The 21,157-nt window shown below is 39.4% G+C and overlaps 4 protein-coding genes across 4 annotated transcripts in view; 1 reads left to right on the top strand and 3 right to left on the bottom strand.

The window, feature by feature from the left end:
- Positions 1-1,981: 1,981 nt before the first annotated feature.
- Positions 1,982-6,271, bottom strand: LOC138055749 (tetratricopeptide repeat protein 28-like). Its single transcript, XM_068901626.1, has 5 exons — positions 5,773-6,271; positions 4,396-5,292; positions 4,057-4,284; positions 2,446-3,936; positions 1,982-2,031 (listed from the first exon to the last, which is right to left on the bottom strand). The coding sequence occupies exons 1-5, from the start codon at positions 6,269-6,271 to the stop codon at positions 1,982-1,984; spliced, it is 3,165 nt and encodes a 1,054-aa protein (XP_068757727.1).
- Positions 6,272-6,534: 263 nt separating this feature from the next.
- Positions 6,535-7,478, bottom strand: LOC138055748 (G-protein-signaling modulator 2-like). The gene is made up of 2 exons (XM_068901625.1): positions 7,385-7,478; positions 6,535-7,313 (listed from the first exon to the last, which is right to left on the bottom strand). The coding sequence occupies exons 1-2, from the start codon at positions 7,476-7,478 to the stop codon at positions 6,535-6,537; spliced, it is 873 nt and encodes a 290-aa protein (XP_068757726.1).
- A 9,663-nt stretch (positions 7,479-17,141) lies between these two features.
- On the top strand, positions 17,142-17,567 carry LOC138055747 (thromboxane-A synthase-like). Its single transcript, XM_068901623.1, has one exon. The coding sequence runs from the start codon at positions 17,142-17,144 to the stop codon at positions 17,565-17,567; it is 426 nt and encodes a 141-aa protein (XP_068757724.1).
- Positions 17,568-20,129: 2,562 nt separating this feature from the next.
- Positions 20,130-21,157, bottom strand: part of LOC138055746 (tetratricopeptide repeat protein 28-like) — a 40,368-nt gene continuing 39,340 nt past the window's right edge. Inside the window, exon 5 of the mRNA XM_068901622.1 lies at positions 20,130-21,157. This exon is cut by the window's right edge and continues 668 nt beyond it. Within this exon, the coding sequence (XP_068757723.1) occupies positions 20,130-21,157 (1,028 nt within the window).

The following is a 21,157-nucleotide window of genomic DNA, read 5'->3' as shown; positions in this document are numbered from 1 at the left end:
TCCTGGCATGCGAAATGTCCTCTTCTGGTTGCCGTCCGCCATCCGTGTCTCAAAACGTCGCGTGATAAAGCTCCCTACAAAGCACGAGTAAATTTTTCGGACAAAAAAAATTGCTCAAGCCCGTAGAGCGAAAAATTACAAATGCTTGTTTATGCCAAATAGCTCTTTTCACGGTTAGGTTTTTTCATTGGCATTACATTATAATCTACTATGTATGTGAGACAATTTCGGGCTATTTGTAGTTTTAACCCGAAATTGTCTCGCACTCCTGAAATTTTGGGTTTACTTATTAATAATATCCGTAAATAATAGGAAGACAGAAAATCAGAAAAAGTGAAGTTTTGACAGCGCGCGCTTTAATTTTCTATGAAGTTCAGTCAGCTGATTGGTTAAAACAGATGACAACGTTTGTCAAATTCAAACTTTTACAAGGTTATCGATCAAAAGTCATTTAACTGTAAACTTGGAAAGATTTGTAATTAGCACCCGTGTTACACTTGTTTTTTGCTTTTGCACCAGTGTCAGTTACACGAGAACTGCATTATTTTTTTAGCCAATCAGAACTGAGTATTTCACGTATGTCATTAATAAAGAACAAACTGTCAGGAGCCAGTTGTTCAAACGATGGATAGCGCTATCCACCAGATAAATCACTATCCAGCGGATAAACACTAGCAAAACCAATTGAGTTATCCAGTGGATAGTTATTTATCCGGTGGATAGTGCTATCCGTCGTTTGAACAACTGGGGCCAGCACAATAAACTATTGCCGTTATGTATATCATTAAAGAAAAAACTGTCAACACAATAAACTATTGTGGTCTGTTGTCCCGGATTGTTCAATAACCCTATCCCTAACCCTAACCCCAGCAACGAACCCTAAACCCTAACCCTAACCTCTTCTTACATGATGTTACTGCCGATGAATGGTCTGCGCGATTGTTTCCTAATGAGACGTGATTTGAATATTTAATAACTTCAACGGGACCGATACACTTGCTTACATACATACTAAGAGTCCATATTATTTTCTATGAGAATATTTAATAACCTGGACAGGATCGTCACAATTGATTGCACATATACAAACTGATATAATTATTTATAATATAGGTTTGTGGAGCTTCAGGGCTCCACAGCTCCACAGCGCCACCAGCCGTAGAACCCTCACTTAGTATACTACTCCCCTGTATATTATTGCTAAAGAGTGGTTAGCAGGCTAAGATAAAAAACTCTGCAAAGATATAATTTTCCAGTTGTGAAGGTGGCTATGAATCTGCTTCAGAGATTCTTTTTTCTAACTTTGCGGCGGATTTCTTGGTTTCCCAACGATTATTCCAGGAATTGAAGTACTTTCGCTGGCATGCAAACACATTCTTTCACTTTGCTAAAAAACACCACCGATAACTCGAGGGAGTAAGCCCTACAAAGCAACAATTTTTTTAAGAAAAGAAAAACGTCTTCTTTATTGCTGATGGTTTCATGATCATTCATTTGTTATGCAGGAGAAGAATAGGAAAAAAAATTTCATCCGGCGTTTCCTTTCTATTTTGCGATCTTTGAATGTTGCAAAGGTGTCTCTTTTCTTTATCATGGTAAAAGCCTGATGTTAAGGGTCATCAGCAGAAGTGCTGTTTATCTTTTCTTTCGAAATTGGCTTACACTCCTACATCTTAAAAAGTTTCAAGGAAATAAATCAAACATGATTTTTGGCAACTCAACTATAACACTAATATTTGATCGCCATTGGAGCAACACTGCATTTTGAAGTTATATGAGAAACGTAGTATCGAAAAAATGGGAAAAACTAGCACTTTACTAAAGAGCTAAGCTTTCTGTCATAATTATCTTTCACAAAAAAAATCTAAGTCTGATGGTTTAGTTAACGCAGTAAACTTCTACTAAACCTTTGAAGCTTGTTCTACTGGCATAACCATGATTGTTAAGCCGTTCTACACTTTTTTTAAAGTTCAGCAATTACTTAAGAGTCAGGTTCTGCCAGGTAGTCTTCTTGCATCTTCGACATCGATTCTAGAAGAAGAAGAAAAATGAAAAACAGTTCTAACTATCGCTGGTTCTTTCGAGCACACACAATGTACCGATGCGAATGGCTACATGCAGGACGATGCTGTCTTAGAATTCCTTACAAAAGATGACGGTCAGAGATCTATGGGAGAACGGAATCACAAAAAGAGACATCATGAGATGATAAATCAGCCATCCTCCCCAGTTAACAAAGAGCCAGAAAATGGTAACGAAAACAGTTTGTTCACGAATGTGAAATGTATCCGTTATGCTTCTGTGCATGCGTGATAGGCATGTGGAAATTACATTTGTGACAAAACAGTGTTAAAAGAAACTTTGACTTGTTTATGCTACGAAGCCACAAAGCATCTCGTTATCATGCCATCGTAGGCCTATTTGATTTATATTGTTCGAAAGTACTCTTGTTTTCTGAGTTGAACTCGAACTTAACATACCATTTTTTTGGAAATTCCAGCATGACATCATCGCCAACCAGCACAAATGGCGCCCAGTGCTTTATAGCGTAATACTGCTTTGACTCTCGAAAAGATTTCATTGCTTGTTGAAGAGCTACACTTGCGCTTTTTCCATCGAGCAGGCCCTGGTAGAAGCTCCTCATGAACAGCAACGTTGCCTTGTCATCAATTGCCCAGAGTGACACCAAAACAGACCGAGCTCCAGCACACAGGAAAGCCCTCGCAATTCCCACCACTCCCTCAGACTTCACTTTTCCCCGGCCACTGTGACAACAGCTCAGCACAACTAGTCTTGCTCGAAGAGAAATTGTCTGAACATCCGACATTTTCAAAATGAAGTCTTCCTCTTTGGGAATTGGCGATTTCCGTTCGGTATTTGGGGCTAAAGCAATTTCTCCCGTTTTTGGGCATCCATGTGCTGCAATGTGAACTAAAGCAACTGATTTCATACTTTTCAGCACCTCAGCTTTCGTGGCACTTTTTCCAGTCAGCGGTGTTGTCTGCAGAAGTCCTCCAATCATCTCTACTTCTTGTTTTGCGAACGGAAGCTGTTCCAAAATGGGGTCTCCTTTCTTGTCAGTAACGTCCTTCAACCACGGATCACCTACAAGAAGTGCTCCATTCTTACTGTGGAAGTCTTCAGGTGCACCAACGATCACATTAAAGGCGGTCAACGAGGGAACGGTGCGGATCCTGATAGATTCACTCAATGCAGAATATGGAGCCAAGCAAAAGGGTCCATCGGGAACAACGATTAACTCATCTCCCTGGAGCAAGTCTGCAATTGGCCCGAGTAAGACATCATACAACGGTTGTAAAGAGGTAATGGAGGATAAAGATAGTACAACTGTTTCCTCACTGATGCGTTTTTCGCTGCAAGGCAGGTCACTGCGTAGTGGATCCAAAGAACGATTTTCGCATCTGACACCATCCCCTACGCCGATCCCTTTCAAAACAGTTTTCATCAACAAGTCAGCACATCCATTCGCGATTTCGTTTTGTCGAAAGCTGATCTTGCCTTCTTTTCTTAGCACCCAAAACGTGATCTTGTCCCCGTCAAGTGCCACAAAAACGGCTTGTGAAGGCAAAAGCTCTAATGCAGCTGAAAGAGTTTGCTTCGGAGCAAGTGCAAAAATTGACTGAGAGTCAATGCCGTATTGTTCTATTAACATATCCATCAAAGCCTGAGCTCGACCTTTCTCAGCAGCATACAAAGCTTCTTCAATCTCTCCATTCTTCAAAAGTGTCCTCCACAGAGCAGTGTATGACGCCCGATAAGAATCACGAAAACTTATTTTCCAATTATCTTCTGACTTTAGACTATGCCTTGTTTTATCAAAAAGTTTTATACTTAAATGATAACAACTAAGTGCATTACTTAAGGAACCAGACACTTCATGATCATGACCTAGCCAATACCACGCGATTCCCTCTCCTAAACAGTCTCCAATTTCCTTGAAAATACTAAGACTATGTTCATGGTACTCCATGGCTTCCTTAAAATGACCTATTTTAAGATAGTCATTTCCCAGATTTCTACAAGCTGATCCCTCACCAGCCCTATCCCCTACTTCTTTAGCAATGGTGAGATGTTTTTCATGGTACGCCTTGGCTTGTTTAAAATTACCTAGACTAAGATAGGCACTTCCCAGATTTCCATAGGCTGATCCTTCCCCAGCCCTATTCCCTACTTCTTTAGCAATACTAAGATGTTTTTCGTGGTACTCTATGGTTTGTTTAAAATTACCTAGACGATGATATGCACTTCCCAGATTTCCATAGGCTAATCCCTCCCAAGCCCTATCCCCTATTTCTGTAGCAATGCTAAGAGCTTTTTCGTAGTACTTAATGGCTTGTTTAAATATACCTAGGCAAAGATAGGCATTTCCCAGACTCCCATACGCTGATCCCTCCAGAGCCCTATCCCCTACCTCTTTAGCAATACCGAGGTGTTTTTCGTGGTACTCCATGGCTTGTTTAAAATTACCCAGCTTGCGATTGGCATTTCCCAGATTTCCATAGGCTAACCCCTCCCCAGCCCTATCCCCTACGTCTTTGAAAATCCTAAGTTGTTTTTCGTAGTACTCAATGGCTTGTTTAAAATTACCTAGGTTGCAATAGGCAACTCCCAGATTTCCATAGGCTAACCCCTCCCCAGCTATATTCCCTACTTCTTTAGCAATACTAAGATGTTTTTCGTAGTACCTCATCGCTTGTTTAAAATTACCTAGATTTCCATAGGCATTTCCCAGATTTCCATAGGCTGATCCCTCCCCAGCCCTATTCCCTATTTCTTTAGCGATACTGAGATATTTTTCGAAGTACTCAATGGCTCGCTTAAAATTACCTAGACCAAGATAGGCTTTTCCCAGATTTCCATAGGCTTCTCCCTCCTCAGCCCTATTCCCTACTTCCTTAGCAATACTAAGATGTTTTTCGTGGTACTCAATGGCTTGTTTGACATTACCTAGATGACAATAGGCAACTCCCAGATTTCCATAGGCTAACCCCTCCGCAGCCTTATCCCCTACTTCTTTAGCAATACTAAGCTGTTTTTCGTGGTACCCCATTGCTTGTTTAAAATTACCTAGATTGCGATAGGCATTTCCTAGGTTTCCATAGGCTATTCCCTCCCCAGCCCTATCCCCTACTTCTTTAGCAATACTAAGATGTTTTTCGCAGTACCCCATGGCTTGTTTAAAATTTCCTAGATTGCGATAGGCATTTCCTAAGTTTCCATAGGCTGCTCCCTCCCCAGCCCTATCCCCTACTTCTTTAGCAATACTAAGATGTTTTTTGTAGCACTCAATGGCTTGTTTGAAATTACCTTGTTTGCGGTAGGGAATTCCCAGATTTCCATAGGCTGATCCCTCCCCAGCCCTATTCCCTATTTCTTTAGCAATACTAAGACTTTTTTCGTAGTACTCAATGGCTAGTTTAACATTACCTTGACTAAAATAAGCACTTCCCAGATTTCCATAGGCTGATTCCTCCCCAGCCCTATTCCCTATTTCTTTATCAATACTAAGACATTTTTCGTAGTACTCAATGGCTCCTTTAAAATTACCTAGACTAAAATAAGCACTTCCCAGATTTTCATAGGCTGATCCCTCCCCGGCTCTATCCCCTATTTCTTTAGCAATGCTAATATGCTTTTCGTTGTGCTCCATGGCTTGTTTAAAATTTCCTAGACTGCGATAGGCACCTCCCAGATTTCCATTAGCTGACCCCTCCCCAGCCCTATCCCCAACTTCTACAGCAATACTAAGATGTTTTTCGTGGTACTCAATGGCTTGTTTAAAATTACCTAGATTGCGATAGGCAGCTCCCAGATTTCCATAGGCTGATCCCTCCCCAGCCCTATCCCCTACTTCTTTAGCAATACTAAGATGTTTTTCGTAGTACTCAATGGCTTGTTTAAAATTACCTAGATTGCGATAGGAAATTCCCAAATTTCCATAGGCTGATCCCTCCCCAGCCCTATCCCCTACTTCTTTAGCAATACTAAGATGTTTTTCAAAGCACTCCAAAGCTTGTTTAAAATTACCTAGTTTGCCATAGGTAACTCCCAGATTTCCATAGGATGATCCCTCCCCAGCCCTATCCCCTACTTCTTTAGCAATACTAAGATGTTTTTCAAAGCACTCCAAAGCTTGTTTAAAATTACCTAGTTTGCCATAGGTACTTCCTAGATTTCCATAGACCCATGCCTCCCCAGCCCTATCCCTTACTTCTTTAGCAATACTAAGACTTTTTTCGTAGTACTCCATGGCTTGCTTAAAATTACCTAGATTGCGATAGGCATTTCCCAGATTTCCATAGGCTATTCCCTCCCCAGCCCTATCCCCTACTTCTTTAGCAATACTAAGACGTGTTTCGTAATACTCAATGGCTTGCTTAAATTTACCTAGATTGCTATAGGCAACTCCTAGATTTCCATAGGCTGATCCCTCCCTCGCCCTATCCCCTACTTCTTTAGAAATACTAATATTTTTGTTGTAGTACACTATGGCTTGTTTAAAATTACCTAGACTTAATAAAAACTTCCCAGATTTCCATAGGCCGATCCCTCTCTAGCCCTATCCCCTACTTCTTTAGCAATACTAAGGTGTTTTTCGTAGTACTTGATGGCTTGTTTAAAATTACTTTGATTGCGATAAGCAATTCCCAGATATCCATAGGCTGATCCCTCTTTAGCATTGTCCCCTACTTCTTTAGCAATACTAAGATGTTTTTCGTAGAACCCAATGGCTTGTTTAAAGTTTCCTACACTAAGATAGGCATTTCCCAGATTTCCATAGGCTGATCCCTCCGGAGCTTTTTTTCCTACTTCTTTAGCAATACTAAGATGTTTTTCATGGAACTCAATGGCTCTTTTAAAATTACGTAGACTAAAATAAGAACCTCCCAGATTTCCATAGGCTGATCCCTCTCTATCCCTATCCCCTACTTCTTTAGCAATACTAAGGTGTTTTTCGAAGCACTCAATGGCTTGTTTAAAATTACCTAGATTGTGATATGCAACTCCCAGATTTCCATAGGCTGATCCCTCCCCAGCCCTATCCCCTATTTCTTTAGCAATACTAAGACATTTTTCGTGGTACTCAATGGCTTGTTTAAAATTACCTACACTAACATAGGTATTTCCCAGATTTCCATAAGCTGATCCCTCCCCAGCCCTATCTCCTACTTCTTTTGCAATACTAAGATGTTTTTCGTAGTACCAAATGGCTTGTTGGAAATTACCCAGACTCAAATAGGCACTTCCTAGATTTCTAGAGGGTAATTCTTCCTTAGCCCTGTAGCCTTTTTCTATGAAAATATGTAATGCTTTGCTTAATTTTTTATGGCCTGTTGATAATTAGGTAGGTTGAGATACGCACCGCCGAGATGAAAACGAACCCTTACTTCACGATCCCTTTCTTTTACACTTATGATACTTGCAAGCTCTACAGTTTCTAACTTTTTATCTACCATTCTTCAATAACTAAATGACAATTAATACTTTCTCGATGAGATGGTCCAATGTCAAATCAAGGATGAAGCTGGAAGGAAAGAAAGAAAGGTAAGGCCGCTTGATGTTTAATCTGCTTTTTAAAGTAATAAAAGATTATGGAATATTATGTATTTGGTGTTACCAAGTCATTCTCTCGTAACGGTGATTTAAGCGATGGTACTGGAAATTGTGCACTGTTCATTACGCATGTTACCACTCAGTCTATTTTTTTAAGTTTACAAACCACTATAGAATTTTTTTCATGGGGATTTTAAATTTTCATCCTTGCCAATTTATCCCCCCTTATTCTCCCCAGAAACGTTTTAAACCGAATCTGACAAGTTCTTTCGGCCCTTAGCCATGCAAAATTTCAGTGTGGCACAGAGGCTTTTTGTTTTGAAATTAAAAGTGGCGGAATAGATTATTTTACACTCGTGTGCTTAGTATAGTACCTGGCCTATCAATAAAAGTGAGGCTAGAGTTGTCCTTGTTTTGATGGAAACCTCGCTGCTTCCAACTTATCAGCATGAGAACATCGTTAACATAAGAAAAGAAGGGAGGTCTGTATCATGACAGGGTCAACTCCAACCTCACTTTCATTTAATGGCCAAGTAACTAAGCACATATTGCTAAAAAATTCTATTATCGAGTTTTCCAATGGTCAGATTATTTTATATAGTTTTTTTTTAGTTTTGTATGCCGATTGCAAGAAGCTCGGCGACCCAAAGTGGTGGTCCCCCGAGAGATGGCATCTGCGTCTCACACTTTATACATAGGTACGTACTTATTATTTACTCAACAGAATATTCGGGTTCTGTTTTTTGTTAATGACGAATGCATAAATAGGTTAGAGTGCACAAGAGGTTTTAGAGTGCAATACGAAAGTTGTTATGGCAACAAAGCGATGGAGTGATTTTGTCGAGTATGTGATCAATAAATATATGTTATTCACCGGCTGGGAGGTCCGTATAGGGAAACACTATGCCCGAGGTCTTGAGTACGACCCGAGGCCGCGGGCCGAGGGACGTATTCAAGGCCGAGGTTAAATTTTCTGCACTTTTTGTCTGAAAATGAACATGGCAAACTGGTTTGCAAAAAGTCTTTCTACCTGCTTTACGTCGCACTGTCACAGTTGAAATTAAGTTATAACTGAAAAAAGCGCTGCAATCGCAAAGCTCAAAGAAGAATGATAGATTAACGATCAAACAGAATTTTAAATATCTCTCGGTGCAATAAATATAAAAACACAAACAGTTATATTTCATGGCAAGCACAGAGAAATGAGCTAAACAAATTAAACAATGTTTGAAAAATTCGTACAAACAGGCGAATAATTTCCTAAAATGCTTTGTCTTGTTGAAAATGAAACGAAAGTTCTTAAAACAGGAGGAAGAAATTTAGAGAAAAATACGCAAACATCTGTCTCTACCTTTATATCTTATTATTTCAAGGATTCATCTTTGTTCTCCGTCAAGTCCTTCATAAATCAGTGCAAAACTTGGAAAACAAACAAGAAAAACTAGTTGACATTTGCATTAGTTCACAGCGTTGCGATTTGTTTGACTATTTTAGCGACGAATCCGTATTTTCTTTGATGAGGCAAAATAGAACGAGATTATAAAATAGAACAAAGAAAATAATGGACGACAATCGAAAAACTGAGCTCAAAGGACTTCTCTGCAGTTAGTCGTTTTAGTTAAACGGCATGTCAACAGTGCGCGAAAAACAACAACGGGAAAGACAAAGGCGTCGCGATGTGTTTGTTTGCCAATTTTAGCTCGGAATCCGTATATTCTTAAATGAAGCAATATAAAACGAGATTAGAAAATAGAACTTCACAGAAAATAACGATGTCAACCGAAAAACCGAAAAGTTGTTTTAAGTTCAACGGCGGGTCACAGTGCAAGAAAAACAACAAACCAGCAAAGTGTTGTCCGCAAAATCATTTGAATACTCGCCTTTTTGAAGAATAACCAGACCTTTTATTCCATTGCTGATGTTTTTTCTTCTTCTTTGCAACGGTTAGTGAGCGAAAACGTTCATTTTAAGGGGTTAAATCCAATGTTTCGTGTCGCCGTACGTAAAAACATTTTTCAATTAGCCTCGACAGTTTCAGTACGGAGCAGATTTCGGACCGTGGTCCGTACCGTAAAAAACTGGACCGGCGCGATTATAATAATAATAATAATAATAATAATAATAATGATAATAATAATAATAATAATAATAACAATAACAATAACAATAACAATAATAATAATAATAATATCATGGGTGACAAATTACTCCTTAATTTTGGCGCGAAATTTCAGCGTTAATTTATAATTTCACACGTGAAATTACAAAATTGCCATGGTAACATCTCAATCAGAGCCAAGATGGCGTCGAGATTTAAGACAGTGACCATCAGTGAAGAAGTTACGAAATTAAAAGAAGCGGCAGAAAATTTAAATACGTTAAAGAGCACAACTAACTGGGTGAGGGTTTTGGAGCAGTGGTGTGACGAAAATAGCCTTGAGAAAAACCTGGAGATGATTCTTCCCGAGCAGTTGGATGAAGTACTCGAGCGATTTACGGTTGTAGGCGTAATTTGCCACCCACGACATTAAACGGTAATCAAATGGTTTTCTCGTGAAATTAGGAAATAATTTCAAGCGCGTTTTGTCAGAATTTTGACAAAACGCGCGTGAAATTATTTCCTAATTTCACTCGTCGCCATTTGATTACACATACTAATAATAATAATAATAATAATAATAATAATAATAATAATAATAATAATAACAATAATAACAATTATAATAATAAGATAATTATAATAATAATAGGATTTAGGATTCCGGCCCGCTAAGATGCTTCAGAAAAAAATAAAAACTTGTATGAACTTGTTCGTGCATGATTTGTTTGGTGGTCACTCGTGATTGATTTTGAAAGTCCTCAAATTTCACTCGCCGTAAAACTTTGAACTTTCACTCGTGCCCATAAATCACGAAATGCACTCGCCTTCATACGATCTCCTATACATATACATATTACATACTTTATTCATACACGGTAAAATCTTCAGTATATGTTATAGTGAGAAGTTATATTACAACTTGACTGTTTTACAAGATTGTCGTGTTGGAGCCCGACGGATCGACAGCTCCTATAAAGTTGGTCAGTTTGCCAATTGAAATATCCTGGGGAATCTAATTTCCGTAAGCCGACGAGCAAACGTAACCATAACAGTTCCCCGCTATAACAAAAAGCACGTGCCAATGATTTGTGCCTGGCATAGGCAACTCGAGTTTAGCCTCAGAGTCTCTTAAGTTATACTGTGTACTGCGGGTATGAAATAAATTCTGAAGGTACGCTGGGAGAGGCCTTTGATTATTTTAAACATGATATGGCTTTAGTCTTTTTCCGGCGTGCAAATACTCCTTCTGAAATATTGCTTCTTGAATCATTATGCATTCAGGGCTCTTTCTTTTGCATTTGACGCACCAATTGCTATACGACAAAACGCGTTTTATCTAATGAGAGAGGTCTCAACTTCACTTTTCACTAAAATCCAGCACAATGACAACTTTAGCAAATAAAAACCTAAGAGAGAGAAATCGTCATTAATGTCCTATTCATATCATTGGATCATAGTTGACTGGGTATTCACAATAAGTTATAAATGCACGCCAAGGATCAGTGGTTCATAGAGCAAGCTAGATAAGTTATTCATGAGCTATTGGAGATTTAATGTTACAAACAGTACCGAAACATCGTTAAGTTCATCACAGGTAGAAAGGAATTGCATTGCGTTGGGGTAAGAGCATAATACTTTATGTTCTGAGTCTTTCTGACGCGGAGGGGATAGGGGCATTGAGGTCTGTTACAGACTGCAAACTTCCCACCAAAATTCAAAACTGAATATCTGAACATTCCGAATACGATGCTGACGCAGGCACGATATGGGCTAAGCTTATTCATGTTACAATGGTATTTGTCCCTTAAATCGTCCCTTAGTGGATAGTCATCGATCGCAACAGAGGACTTAAGGTACTTGAAGACAGCGGAAAGAAAGATTTTGCTACCAAATACACGAGCGGTGTTGATAAGGCGGGACTGTGAACTGTCACGAGAAAAGAATAGCGACAATTAAACAGTCGTGTATCGGTGGAGTTTTCGAATAAGTTAAAGGACCATCTTCAACCGACAGGTTTTCCGACCGTTTGTTTTTGTTATGGAAATTCGCATTGCTTAAATCTCTTGTTATCGGAGTGATACGATTGGATGAATTTCAGCGTTGGCTGTATATTCAAAATTATGTGAAAATTGTTCCACGGCTCGTATTGCCTGTCAGTTGAAGGTGGGCCTTTAAGATCAAGAAAGTCTGAGATAATTGAGTCGTTTGTATAGCGCGTTAGAGACTAAATAAGAAAGACATATTTCGTGTAATTCTAGCATAACGGTTGTGATGAGAATAAATATTTTTATATATCTGAAAAAATCGGGTTTTTTTAATCTAAACCTCAATTAGATGGCTTATTGGACGCCTCTAAGACCTATCAAAATCGGGAAAAACTCATGAATCAAAAACGATGATGAGTTAGGAGCTCCCTGCCTTTGGACAATTACACTTGACTGGTGAGGCAAAATTGCCAGATAGGAAAACTCAAAAGTAAATTAATTGTCGACCTTAATTATAAAAACTATACTTTACCATCCTTGAAGCAGGACTTATCTAAGTTGACATCTATCGATAACTTACTTCACCATTGGTACAATTAAATGTTGCACGCCTGAAACTTTTGTTCAATTCAAGCAGGCGTTGCCCTTGTTCCTGCTATAAGGACGTTGTTTATTCGTCCTGAATTCTAATCGCAGCCGTTGGCGAACTGTAGTCAAACACACAGAACTAGTCTCAATACTCTTGAAGTATTATAGTATTTCAAGTTGAAAATTACTCACCTTTTTCGGCGATTCCTGAGTCAATTACAGCTTGACCAAGCAACGAAATCTGCGGTCTGATAAAAAAAATGAAAAAAGAGAAACGCGATTAAGGAAGGGAATCACACCTTTTTTCTGGGAATGATCTGTGCCTGATAAACTACTTTCTTTGCCTCAACGTACTAGAAACATAAAGTTGGTTTCCGTTACTTTGTCACAGTGTGAATACATATATAGCATGAATTAAGACGGAATCCACCAGAAGTTCGAGTAACAAATGGACAAAACCCTAGTACCAAGATTATATACATCGTATTGCAAGGTTCTGTAAGACTGTTTTAAATATCTTCTCAAAAATAATCATTTCTAGCAACACCAAACGTCAAAAACAACTGTTGAACTTCTTAAGAAACACTTGAAAGTACTGGTGAAATGAAACTGATGATGAAATTTTACCCGTTTTTGCACAATTTCTCTGAACTTTGAAATTCAATTTCCGAGTCTCGGTCCCATGGGAAATTGTTTTACTTCAGGCAATTATTTATATCTTCAGCTTAAAGAAAATGTAAAAAGAACTGTAAAATACTTAACATTATTCTGGTACCAGATATTTGTCTACTATAAACTTAAATTGTTCGATTTTCTATCGGATTTCGTCTTAAAACTAAAACAAGCTGTAATGGTGTCAGCTATGCAAAACTTAAGAGTTTTAATCTTTAAATCGAGTTCTAAGATATAGTGACACGACTTTTTTGATAAGCTTAGCAAACAGAAGAACATATTTTCACCCAACCTGATCTCGAGTAACAATCTGACCATAAATGCATTGTTTCAAAGTAACGATGTTCGTATAGAATTGATTGTTCCTAAACCGTTTTATAACTTATGGAGCACTTAACTTACCTTTTGAAAATAATCTAAAAGACTGCGTTAAAACAATACAGATATTACAGCAGGACGACAAGACTGCAGTTTGGAAGAAGCGTGTTTACTTGGCGAAGGCACAGAAAGTGATTTGTTCCGTTGCAGTTTTGAATATATAGCGGAAATAGTTCTATTATTAGCTCTGTGATATCGCGTTGTTTTGATTCCTGCATTATTACAAATAGACGGAAAATGAAATTACGCCCGGTAAAGATAAAAGAAAAAAAGTCTCCTGCTTTAAGAATACCCGGCGATTTAGATATGAGCCTTACTGCCGATAAACATGCACATCTAACTAAACCAGCATGCTTGCTTATTCTGCTCTTAGAGCTTTAGGGCAGGGAAAGTATCGAAAAGGAAGCACTCGAAAACGAAAAACATAGCACGGAGAACCCAAACGGTCGAAAACGAAGTAAGCACCCTAAGTCGAAAACGACGCCGAATCCAAACTCGAACAGGATGCACTCATAACTCGAAAGTCGAAAACGAAGCATCCTATTTGCCATTAGAAGATTGCTTTGACCAGAGACAAAAATCTAATTACCGCTTATTGTTGATCAGAATAAAAATCAACGTTTTACTAAATATCATTTTTCTGCCGTTTCTTGCTCAATACTATATCCTTGAGTTGAGAAACTTTAAGTTGCGTACGCAGCGACAAATGCAGAAAGCCATTATGATCTTTAAGGCCTTAAATGGTCTTACAAACGAGTACTTAAGCGATGTATTTACCAATCGATCTGACCTTACTCAGTAATTATTCACTGAAGGACTCCGTGAACAAACTTGCTGTTCCAATGCCACGAACCATCTTTTCTCTACTCACTGAAAACAAATTTAGTCCCTTTCTTAACACGGTGTTGTGCGAATTAGCGGTACTGCAGGGTATCATTTTGGAGAGTCCGTCCAAAAAGAGGTTGACATTGTGAAGAAAAAACCTGCTTGTTATTATAATAGCTTTTTGGATGGATTTCAACTAACAAGTTGATGTAAATGCTGAATTAGTTCGATACCCGAAAATGGAAATTGCAGTGTTCTGCTACATAAACCAATTCGACTAAACTCAATGTTGCACCCACTTCAAATCTCTCGGGGTTAAGGTCCTTTTTGTGTGGCATTTGCATGATAATGTAGTATTCACATTTGAATGATGTGGAAATACTTGGATCAAAAAGTTTTATTCCCAAAGGATTTGAATTGGGTACAACATTGAGTTAGCCGAATGGACATCTTTGACTTGTACGTTTTTTTTTCCCATTTCAGACCACGTGATGTTCCCAAGGGAATTTTCCTTTTTTTTTTTTTTCGTAAGTTATGCATACATGTGCACGTGCATAAGACGACATTTGAAAGAAACTGTTCCCTAGAGTAACATCACGTGGTCTGAAATGGGAAAACAAAATGTACAAGCTAAAGAGGTCCATAGGTCTATTACCAGAGCGACAACTCAGCAACCAGTTTCGTGCATTTAAATATAGCTATATATATGCTATATATGTAGCCGAATCAAGCAAGTGAAGTGAATAAGATCACTGGGCATGTGTACAAGTATTTAATAAAACAATATCGTGCAAACAATCCTTTTGACGCGTTCGACTTTTTTGCCGCTAGTTTTCGCTCCCCTGCGTAACAGCCATCGTCTTAGCTGAGGTAAAGTACACTCCTCGGCGTTTCCTCTGGGTAGTTTCGCACCAGGAATATCTTCTTCCACAAGTCTCACAAGTCTCTATATATCTGATTAGGTTGAAGGTTAAAGTATCGGAACGGAAGACAAAGTACGAATTGAGATAGTCCAGAATCAAATTTTTTTCAATCTTATACATCAATATCAACAAGGCATTGACGGTCCAGTTTAACCTAATTTAGTATCCACAACAATTCGTGAGTGCTACGCTTGCGTGCAGCCCGATTTTTGTAACTTTTGAGAAAGACTCTTAGAACAGGACCCCCACACTGAGCTACAGTAATCGAGAGGTGGTTGGACTAGTTGGACTAGTGAATTGTAAATGGAGAGTAGAGTCTTACATGGGACCGAGTACCTAATAGGTTTAATTAATGGCATTTATACCAGAAGAACTCTTTTTAGAAAGCTCGTTGATATGACACTCATCAGATTTTCGTCAATTTAGTACACCTATGGATTATACAGTCAGAGACTTGCTTTTTCGGAAACTGGTTGATTGTGGCAGTGGGATTTGCCGTAAAATGTAATACGGGGTAAGAGACGGAGTTCACGGTGTTGTGCTTTGGCCTTATTTTGTTGACAATTCCTTGTAGAGGACCCTGTGTGCTGTTAGAGAGTTTAATTAACGAAGGACAACGGCAAAGTCAACGAAATTAAAACGTCATTCCAAAATATAACAAGTATTTCGCGATTATTCCATCTTGTTCACGTACCCGTTGTGCAATGCGGGCGAACTACAGTATCCTAGAACGGGACGGATATGAACGGTTTTAAAGTAAAGTTAGCGTGTGAATGGTTCTTGTTGTGTGATTGGTAATTTCATGTTGTTTTTTTGTGGAGCACGGCAAAGAAATGCCCGGAAATTCGTGCGGCACGTGCAGCACAATTATTTTTCCTTTTTTAACCAATAATATTCTTGCCGTGTGGCGTTGTCGTTGCCCTAGCCGTCCAATAACGAATAAACAACCAAATTAATTCAATGAGGTGTTACGAAATACCCTTAGAAACTCCTTCCTTGATCTCAAAGGTTTTATCTCTTTTTGTCCAGGATTGCAATCTCAGAGGCCTTCAGTGTTGTACTGGGAACCACCAGACGACCACGCAGCAGTGTCAATATTGAGTCAATATTGTCAATATTGAAAGAATTGTAGAAAATTTGAAGTGCAGGTTATAGACGAATGAGAGAAGTGATCCTCACTCCTTAGCTAGCTGAACAATTTACGCAATTCTCCCTTTTCCACACCTGGAAAATTTAGGTGGTTTCAAAGGGACTCGAGCCAGTAAACTCTGCGATACCGGTGCAATGCTGTTGCAATGCCGGTGCAATGCTGGTGCAATGCTCTACCAATTAAGCTGCGAAGCCACTTGGTGGGGAGCCGGTCAATGTGTTGGCCTCATTTGTTCCCGTGAAGGACTCGATGAATGAAAGAAATGTATTGCTTATAAATTGTCCACTTCTCTCATTCGTCTACTATAACGCGCACTTTAAATACATGCATGCATTTCTTTCGTTCCCTCATCGAGTCCTCCACAGGAACACATGAGCCCAACAAACTGACCTGCTCCCAACTGTGTGGCTTCATAGTTCAGTTGGGAGAGCATCGCACCGGCATCGCAGAGGTCCTGGGTTCGAATCCCGTTGGAGACACCTGAATTTTTAGGGTGACACGTTAGTCCATGTATGGCTTTATAAGAACACTAATCAAAGCTTTGTGACAAAAAAAGTGTCCTTCGAGCAAAGATAATGTAAGATACAAATAACAGAGGTAAACTTTGCTGACAGCCGCCGGGTTGGGATGAACGTTTTCAAAACCCTCAGTGGCAATCCATTTTAATCTTTTTCGGCTTTGCACATTTTTGCTTCCTTTAGTATTTGCTGAACTTATTTTTACGTTCCGCTTAATAACTTGCTAGTCATTTACCAGGCGCTAAATTTCGTGACATGGCAGTCTTTAAACTGTCATTTCACTGACCTCTCCCACTTAAACGTTCCGTTTTCTCAGGCAATACCCTCAGAAGCATTGCATATTTTCTGGCAAAGTACCCCGAGGTAAAAGACGGTCTCATCCATGGGGAAGCGCCCCAGTATGAGTTGATACACAGGGCTGGGTACATGGATCAAGTCATCTCCGAGGTCCAACGCCTCTGCGGCCCCGTTCTTCTCATTACCCGGGAATGCACCGAAGATGCCATTTACAAGGGCATACGGATTCCCAAGGGTTGTGGCATCAACATTCCTGTGTACGTTTTGCACCGGGACCCGGACTTATGGGACAATCCCTTGGATTTCAATCCTGAAAATTTTTCCTCTGAGGCTAAAGAGAAGCGAGATCCATTTGCATTTCTTCCATTTGGTGCGGGTCCCCGACAGTGCATTGGTATGCGGTTGGTATTGTTAGAGATCAAGATCGCGATAATGAAAATCATGCAACGATTCAAGTTTGAACGTGCACCAGGGACCGTGGAGAAGCTGGAGCACAGGGCAGCGCTGCTCTTGTCGCCTAAAGAAACGATATATGTGAAGTTAAGAGCCCGGTAATTTGTATAGGTTAACACGTGATCTCAAGTGCAATTTGGTATAAATGGTGAGCTTAGGCACGCGATGTTTTTGAGATGCGGACGTCAACCGGAAGAGAGCTCTTTTCCGTTTTAACTTGTTTTCACACAACCAGATATTTTGCTAAGTATCTTTTCTCCATTAGAGATGACTAGTTTAAAAATATGGGAGACACTACTGTCCTGGCATGCGAAATGCCCTCTTCCGGTTGCCATCCGCCATCCGCGTCTCGAAACGTCGCATGCTAAAGCTCGCTACAAAGCACGAGTAAATTTTTTCGGACAAAAAAAATTGCTCAAGCCCGTAGAACAAAAAATTACAAATGTTTGTTTATGCCAAATAGCCCTTTTCACGGTTAGGTTTTCTCATTGGCATTACATTATCTAGTATGTATGTGAGACAATTTCGGGCTATTTTGTAGTTTTAACCCGAAATTGCCTCGCATTTACATTAGATTACATTGTAATGCAAATGAGAAAAACTAACCGTGAAATCTTGGGTTTACTTATTAATAATATCCGTAAATAATAGGAAGACAGAAAATCAGAAAAAGTGAAGTTTTGACAACGCGCTTTAATTTTCGATGAAGCTCATTCAGCTGATTGGTTGAAACAGATGACGTTTGTCAAATTCAAACCTTTACAAGGTTCAAAAGACATTCAATTGTAAACTTAGAAAAATTTGTAATTAGCAACCGTGTTACACTCCTTTTTTGCTTTTGCACCAGTGTCAGTTACACGAGAACTGCACTATTTTTTTCAGCCAATCAGAACTGAGTATTTTTTTCACGTATGTCATTAATAAAGAACAAGCTGTCAGGGGCCAGTTGTTCAAACGCTGGATTGCGCTATCCAGCTTATAAATCACTATCCAGCGGATAAACACGAACAAAACCATTTGAGTGATCCAGTGGATAGTGGTTTATCCGGTGGGTAGCGCTATACATCGTTTGAACAACTGAGGCCAGCACAACAAACTATTGTCGTTATGTATATCATTAAAGAACAAACTGTCAGCACAATAAACTGTTGTGGTCAGTTCTCCCGGATTGTTCAATATATTTTAAATATATCAGTTTGTATATGTGCAATCAATTGTGACGATCCTGTCTAGGTTATTAAATATTCTCATAGAAAATACTTAGCCAATCAGATTGCGAGATTACGAGCAATTGTGGTAAAAATTCTCATAGAAGATAATATGAACTCTTAGTATGTGTGTAATCAAGTGTATCGGTCCCGTTGAAGTTATTAAATATTCAAATCACGTCTCATTAGAAAACAATAGCGTTGACTTCTCGACAGCAGTAACATCATGTAAGAAGAGGTGAAAACTTGAAAAAAAAGTTTTTTAAAAACGTTTGGGTAAAGGGTTAGGGTTAGGGTTTTTCTTTTCTAACTTTGCTGCAGATTTGTTGGTTTCCCAACGATTATTCCAGGAATGGAACTCATTCTTTCACTTTGCCAAAAAACACCACCGATAACTCGAGGGAGTAGGCCCTATAAAGCAACAATTTTTTTAAGAAAAGAAAAACGTCTTCTTTATTGCTGATGGTTTCATTCTTTTGTTATGCAGGAGAAAAATAGAAAAAAAAATCATCCGGCGTTTCCTTTCTATTTTGTGATCTTTGAATGTTGCAAAAGTGTCTGTTTTCTTTATCATGGTAAAAAGCCTGATGTTAAGGGTCATGAGCAGAAGTGTTGTTTATCTTTTCTTTCGAATCTAGCTTACACTCCTACAACAAAAACAGTTTCAAAGAAATAAATCAACCATGAGTTTTAGCAACTCAACTATAGCACATTTTGATCGCCATTGGAGCAAAAGTGCCTTTTGAAGTTATATGAGAAACGTAGTATCGAAATAATGGGTAGAACTAGTACTTGACTAAAGATTTAAGCTTTCTGTCATAATTATATTTCACTTTACAATACAGTCTGTTGGTTAGGTAACGCAGTAAGCCTCTACTAAACCTTTGGAGCTTGTTCTACTGGCATAACCATGATTGTCAACCCGTTCTACATTTTTTTCAAACGTTCGGCAATCACTGAGGCGTCAGGCTCTGAGAGGTAGTCTTCTTGCATCTTCGACATCGATTCTGGAAGAAGAAAATAATGGAAAACAGTTCTAACTATAGCTGGTCCTTTTGAGCACACACAATGCGCCGATGCGAATGGCTACGTGCAAGACGATGCTGTATTAGAATTCCTTACAAAAGATGACGTTCAGAATCTATGAGAGAAACAAAAGATACATTGTGAGGTGATAGATGAGCCATCTTCACCCGTTAACAAAAAGCCAGAAAAGGCTGAACGAAAATAGTTTGTCCACCAATGTGAAATGTGTCAGTTGTGCTTCTGTGCATGCGTGATAGGCATATGGAAATTGCGTTAAGTTTGTGACAAAAGCGTGTTATGGGAAACTTTGAATTGTTTACACTACGAAGCTAGCAAATCGTTGTCATGCCATCTTAGGCCTATTTGATTCCTACCGTCAGTTTTCCAATTTGAAAGTACTCTCGTTTTCTGAGTTAAACTCGAACTTCACCTACCAATGTTTTTGAAATTCCAGCATGACATCATCGCCAACCAGCACAAATGGCGCCCAGTGCTTTATAGCACAATACTCCTTTGACTCTCGCAAAGATTTCATTGCTCGTTGAAGAGCTGCACTTGCGCTTTTTCCATCAAGCAGCTCCTGGTAGAAGCTCCTCATGAACAGCAACGTTGCCTTGTCATCAATTGCCCAGAGTGACACCAAAACAGACCGAGCTCCAGCACACAGGAAAGCCCTCGCAATTCCCACCACTCCCTCACACATCACTTCTCCCTGGCCACTGTGACAACAACTCAGCACAACTAGTCTTGCTCGAAGAGAAATTTTCTGAACATCCGACATTTTCAAGATATAGTCTTCCTCTTCGGGAATTGGCGATTTCCGTTCGGTATTTGGGGCTAAAGCAATTTCTCCCGTTTTTGGGCATCCATGTGCTGCAATGTGAACTAAAGCAACTGATTTCATACATTTCAGCACCTCAGCTTTTGTGGCACTTTTTCCAGTCAGCGGTGTTGTCTGCAGAAGTTCTCCAATCATCTCTACTTCTTCTTTTGCAAACGGAAGCTGTGCCAAAATGGGCTGCCCTCTCTTGTTAGTAACGTCCTTCAACCACGGATCACCTACAAGCAGTGCTCGAGTCTTACTGTGGAAGTCTTCAGGTGCACCTACGATCACATTAAGGGCGGTCAACGAGGGAACGGTGCGGATCCTGATAGATTCAATCAATGAAGAATATGGAGACAAGCAAAATGGTCCATCGGGAACTACGATTAACTCATCTCCCTGGAGCAAGTCTGCAATTGGCCCGAGTAAGATATCATACAACGGTTGTAAAGAGTTAACGGTGGATGAAGAAGGTAGAACTGTTTTATCACTGATAGAATTTCTGCGGCAAGACAGACCACTGCGTAGTGGATCCAAAGGATGTTTCTCGCATCTGACATCAGCCCCTACGCGGATCCCTTTCAACATAGTTTCCATCAACAAGTCAGCACTTCCATTCGCAATTTGCTTTTGTC

The sequence above is a fragment of the Montipora capricornis genome, chromosome 7 (assembly GCF_036669925.1).
Source record: "Montipora capricornis isolate CH-2021 chromosome 7, ASM3666992v2, whole genome shotgun sequence".
Classification (NCBI taxonomy): domain Eukaryota; kingdom Metazoa; phylum Cnidaria; class Anthozoa; order Scleractinia; family Acroporidae; genus Montipora; species Montipora capricornis.
This window is presented reverse-complemented; position numbering and strand designations above follow the sequence as displayed.